The sequence below is a fragment of the Salmo salar genome, chromosome 11, assembly GCF_965601325.2.
Source record: "Salmo salar chromosome 11, fSalSal1, whole genome shotgun sequence".
Taxonomy (NCBI): domain Eukaryota; kingdom Metazoa; phylum Chordata; class Actinopteri; order Salmoniformes; family Salmonidae; genus Salmo; species Salmo salar.
In genome coordinates, this window is record NC_138301.1 from 123,855,513 (window position 1) to 123,860,512 (window position 5,000).

The 5,000-nt window shown below is 52.2% G+C and overlaps 1 protein-coding gene across 1 annotated transcript in view; it reads left to right on the plus strand.

Annotated features, from left to right (window-relative positions):
* Positions 1–5,000, plus strand: part of LOC106563908 (large neutral amino acids transporter small subunit 4-like) — a 40,710-nt gene that overhangs the window by 32,047 nt on the left and 3,663 nt on the right. The window contains exons 11-12 of the mRNA XM_082958342.1: positions 1,971–2,097; positions 4,240–4,313. Coding sequence (XP_082814468.1) covers positions 1,971–2,097; positions 4,240–4,313 — 201 coding nt within the window. The remainder of the gene's footprint in view (positions 1–1,970; positions 2,098–4,239; positions 4,314–5,000) is intronic.

Below are 5,000 nucleotides of genomic sequence, written 5' to 3' on the forward strand. Positions count from 1 at the left end.
CTAACCCCTACACCCTACACCCCTGTACCCTAACCCCTACACCCCTACACCCCTACACACTAACTCCTACACCCTAACCCCTACACCCTAACCCCTAACCCCTACACCCTAACCCCTACACCCTAACCCCTATACCCTAACCCCTACACCCTAACCCCTAACCCCTAACCCCTACACCCTAACCCCTACACCCTTACCCCTACACCCTAACCCCTACACCCTACACCCTAACCCCTACACCCCTACACCCTAACCCCTACACCCTAACCCCTACACCCTAACCCCTAACCCCTACACACTAACCCCTAACCCCTACACACTAACCCCTAACCCCTACACACTAACCCCTAACCCCTACACACTAGCCCCTAACCCCTACACACTAGCCCCTAACCCTACACACTAACCCCTACACACTAGCCCCTAACCCCTACACCCCTACACACTAACCCCTACACCCTACACCCTAACCCCTACACCCTACACCCTAACCCCTACACACTAACCCCTAACCCCTACACACTAACCCCTAACCCCTACACACTAGCCCATAACCCCTACACACTAGCCCCTAACCCCTAGCCCCGAGCCCCTACACCCCTGAATGTACTGACTATGACTGGTCCACCTAGCTATCTGGAGATGAATGGACTGACTATGACTGGTCCACCTAGCTATCTGGAGATGAATGGACTGACTATGACTGGTCCACCTAGCTATCTGGAGATGAATGTACTGGTCCTCCTAGCTATCTGGAGATGAATGTACTGGTCCTCCTAGCTATCTGGAGATGAATGTACTGACTATGACTGGTCCACCTAGCTATCTGGAGATGAATGTACTGGTCCTCCTAGCTATCTGGAGATGAATGTACTGGTCCTCCTAGCTATCTGGAGATGAATGTACTGGTCCTCCTAGCTATCTGGAGATGAATGTACTGACTATGACTGGTCAACCTAGCTATCTGGAGATGAATGTACTGGTCCTCCTAGCTATCTGGAGATGAATGTACTGGTCCTCCTAGCTATCTGGAGATGAATGTACTGACTATGACTGGTCCACCTAGCTATCTGGAGATGAATGTACTGGTCCTCCTAGCTATCTGGAGATGAATGTACTGGTCCTCCTAGCTATCTGGAGATGAATGTACTGGTCCTCCTAGCTATCTGGAGATGAATGTACTGACTATGACTGGTCCACCTAGCTATCTGGAGATGAATGTACTGGTCCTCCTAGCTATCTGGAGATGAATGTACTGGTCCAGCTAGCTATCTGGAGATGAATGTACTGACTATGACTGGTCCACCTAGCTATCTGGAGATGAATGTACTGGTCCTCCTAGCTATCTGGAGATGAATGTACTGGTCCACCTAGCTATCTGGAGATGAATGTACTGACTATGACTGGTCCACCTAGCTATCTGGAGATGAATGTACTGGTCCTCCTAGCTATCTGGAGATGAATGTACTGGTCCTCCTAGCTATCTGGAGATGAATGTACTGGTCCAGCTAGCTATCTGGAGATGAATGTACTGACTATGACTGGTCCACCTAGCTATCTGGAGATGAATGTACTGGTCCTCCTAGCTATCTGGAGATGAATGTACTGGTCCACCTAGCTATCTGGAGATGAATGTACTGACTATGACTGGTCCACCTAGCTATCTGGAGATGAATGTACTGGTCCTCCTAGCTATCTGGAGATGAATGTACTGGTCCTCCTAGCTATCTGGAGATGAATGTACTGGTCCTCCTAGCTATCTGGAGATGAATGTACTGGTCCTCCTAGCTATCTGGAGATGAATGTAGTAATGGGAGGTTGTTCTGGATAAGAGATCTGCTAAATGTTGGGAATAGGTTCTGACTTCCTCTAGTTTTTCCTCTCCTTCCCTCTCCCATCTCTTCTCCCCCCCCCTCCCCCTGCACCCCCCCTCCCCCTCCACTCCCCCTCTCCTCCCCCCCCCCCTCCAGGGATCAGCCCAAGCGCAGAGACAGACAAATCCAGAAGGTGACCAATGCCATGCGAGCATTCATCCTGACCAACGTCCTATTGGTGGGATTCGGCATCACCTGCCTAGTGCCCAACCTCCCTCTGCAGGTGAGTGCTCCGTCCAACTGTCACTCAAACTACGCCACCGCCTCCCCTCACCACCTCTTGGCCAATCAGCAGTAGTTTTCCAGTGCCAGTTGACAGCTGATAGAGGAATGAGATGAGAGTATTGCTCTGTCACCTTCTATAAGTTTTACAGTGGAACTACAGATAGACATCATCTGTAAATCCCTGTAGTGGGCAGTATCAGCTTCTAGACAATACACCCCAGGGCTCTCTAACCCTGTTCCTGGAGAGATACCCTCCTGTAGGTTTTAACTCCAACCCTGTTCCTGAAGAGATACCCTCCTGTAGGTTTTAACTCCGACCCTGTTCCTGGAGAGATTACCCTCCTGGAGGTTTTAACTCCAACCCTGTTCCTGGAGAGATTACCCTCCTGTAGGTTTTAACTCCAACCCTGTTCCTGGAGAGATACCCCTCCTGGAGGTTTTAACTCCAACCCTGTTCCTGAAGAGAGATCATCCTGGAGGTTTTAACTCCAACCCTGTTCCTGGAGAGATACCCTCCTGTAGGTTTTAACTCCAACCCTGTTCCTGGAGAGATACCCTCCTGTAGGTTTTAACTCCAACCCTGTTCCTGGAGAGATACCCCTCCTGGAGGTTTTAACTCCAACCCTGTTCCTGGAGAGATACCCTCCTGGAGGTTTTAACCTCAACCCTATTCCTGGAGAGATATACCCTCCTGGAGGTTTTAACTCCAACCCTAGCATACCTGATTATAATAAGCTGAAGGGTTGGAGTGAAAACCTTCAGGAGGCACAGGAGGTTGGTGGCTCCTTCATCCTCCATTCGCTCCGTTCCAATCCTTATTATGAGCCGTCCTCCCCTCAGCAGCCTCCTCTGACAGGAGGGTAGCTCTCCAGGAACAGGGTGGGAGAGCCCTGTCCTACACCCTAGCCCCTATACCCTAGCCCCTATACCCTAACCCCTACACCCTAGCCCCTATACCCTAACCCCTATACCCTAGCCCCTATACCCTAACCCCTACACCCTAGCCACTATACCCTAGCCCCTACACCCTAGCCCCTACACCCTAGCCCCTATACCCTAGCCCCTACACCCTAGCCCCTACACCCTAGCCCCTATACCCTAGCCCCTATACCCTAGCCCCTACACCCTAACCCCTACACCCTAGCCCCTACACCCTAACCCCTATAACCTATCCCCTACACCCTAGCCACTACACCCTAGCCACTACACCCTAGCCCCTAGCCCCTACACCCTAGCCCCTACACCCTAGCCCCTTCACCCTAGCCCCTATACCCTAGCCCCTACACCCTAGCCCCTACACCCTATCCCCTACACCCTAGCCCCTACCCCCTAGCCCCTACACCCTAGCCCCTTCACCCTAGCCCCTATACCCTAGCCCCTACACCCTAGCCCCTACACCCTAGCCCCTACACCCTAACCCCTATACCCTAGCCCCTACCCCCTAGCCCTTACACCCTATACCCTAGCCCCTACACCCTAGCCCCTATACCCTAGCCCCTATACCCTAGCCCCTATACCCTAACCCCTACACCCTAGCCCCTACACCCTAACCCCTATAACCTATCCCCTACACCCTAGCCACTACACCCTAGCCACTACACCCTAGCCCCTAGCCCCTACACCCTAGCCCCTACACCCTAGCCCCTTCACCCTAGCCCCTATACCCTAGCCCCTACACCCTAGCCCCTACACCCTATCCCCTACACCCTAGCCCCTACCCCCTAGCCCCTACACCCTAGCCCCTTCACCCTAGCCCCTATACCCTAGCCCCTACACCCTAGCCCCTACACCCTAGCCCCTACACCCTAACCCCTATACCCTAGCCCCTACCCCCTAGCCCTTACACCCTATACCCTAGCCCCTACACCCTAGCCCCTATACCCTAGCCCCTACACCCTAACCCCTATACCCTAGCCCCTACCCCCTAGCCCCTATACCCTAGCCCCTATACCCTAGCCCCTACACCCTAGCCCCTACACCCTAGCCCCTATACCCTAGCCCCTATACCCTAGCCCCTACACCCTAGCCCCTATACCCTAGCCCCTACACCCTAGCCCCTACTCCCTGGGCACCCCTGTATCCATTTTGGGTACCTGACTGACTGGCTGACTGTCGTCTGATTTATTCCTTCTCTCCTCAGATCTTGTCATTTGTCCTCCACACTGTTGTGAGAGGGTTCATCCACTCTGCTACTGGAGGTCTCTATGCTGCTGTGTGAGTACTTCTATAATCCACTCTGTTACCGGAGGTCTCTACGCTGCTGTGTGAGTACTTCTATAATCCACTCTGTTACCGGAGGTCTCTACGCTGCTGTGTGAGTACTTCTATAATCCACTCTGTTACCGGAGGTCTTTATGCTGCTGTGTGAGTACTTCTATAATCCACTCTGTTACCGGAGGTCTTTATGCTGCTGTGTGAGTACTTCTATAATCCCCTCTGCTACCGGAGGTCTCTACGCTGCTGTGTGAGTACTTCTATAATCCCCTCTGTTACCGGAGGTCTTTATGCTGCTGTGTGAGTACTTCTATAATCCACTCTGTTACCGGAGGTCTCTACGCTGCTGTGTGAGTACTTCTATAATCCACTCTGTTACCGGAGGTCTTTATGCTGCTGTGTGAGTACTTCTATAATCCCCTCTGCTACCGGAGGTCTCTACGCTGCTGTGTGAGTACTTCTATAATCCCCTCTGTTACCGGAGGTCTTTATGCTGCTGTGTGAGTACTTCTATAATCCACTCTGTTACCGGAGGTCTCTACGCTGCTGTGTGAGTACTTCTATAATCCACTCTGTTACCGGAGGTCTTTATGCTGCTGTGTGAGTACTTCTATAATCCACTCTGTTACCGGAGGTCTTTATGCTGCTGTGTGAGTACTTCTATAATCCACTCTGTTACCGGAGGTC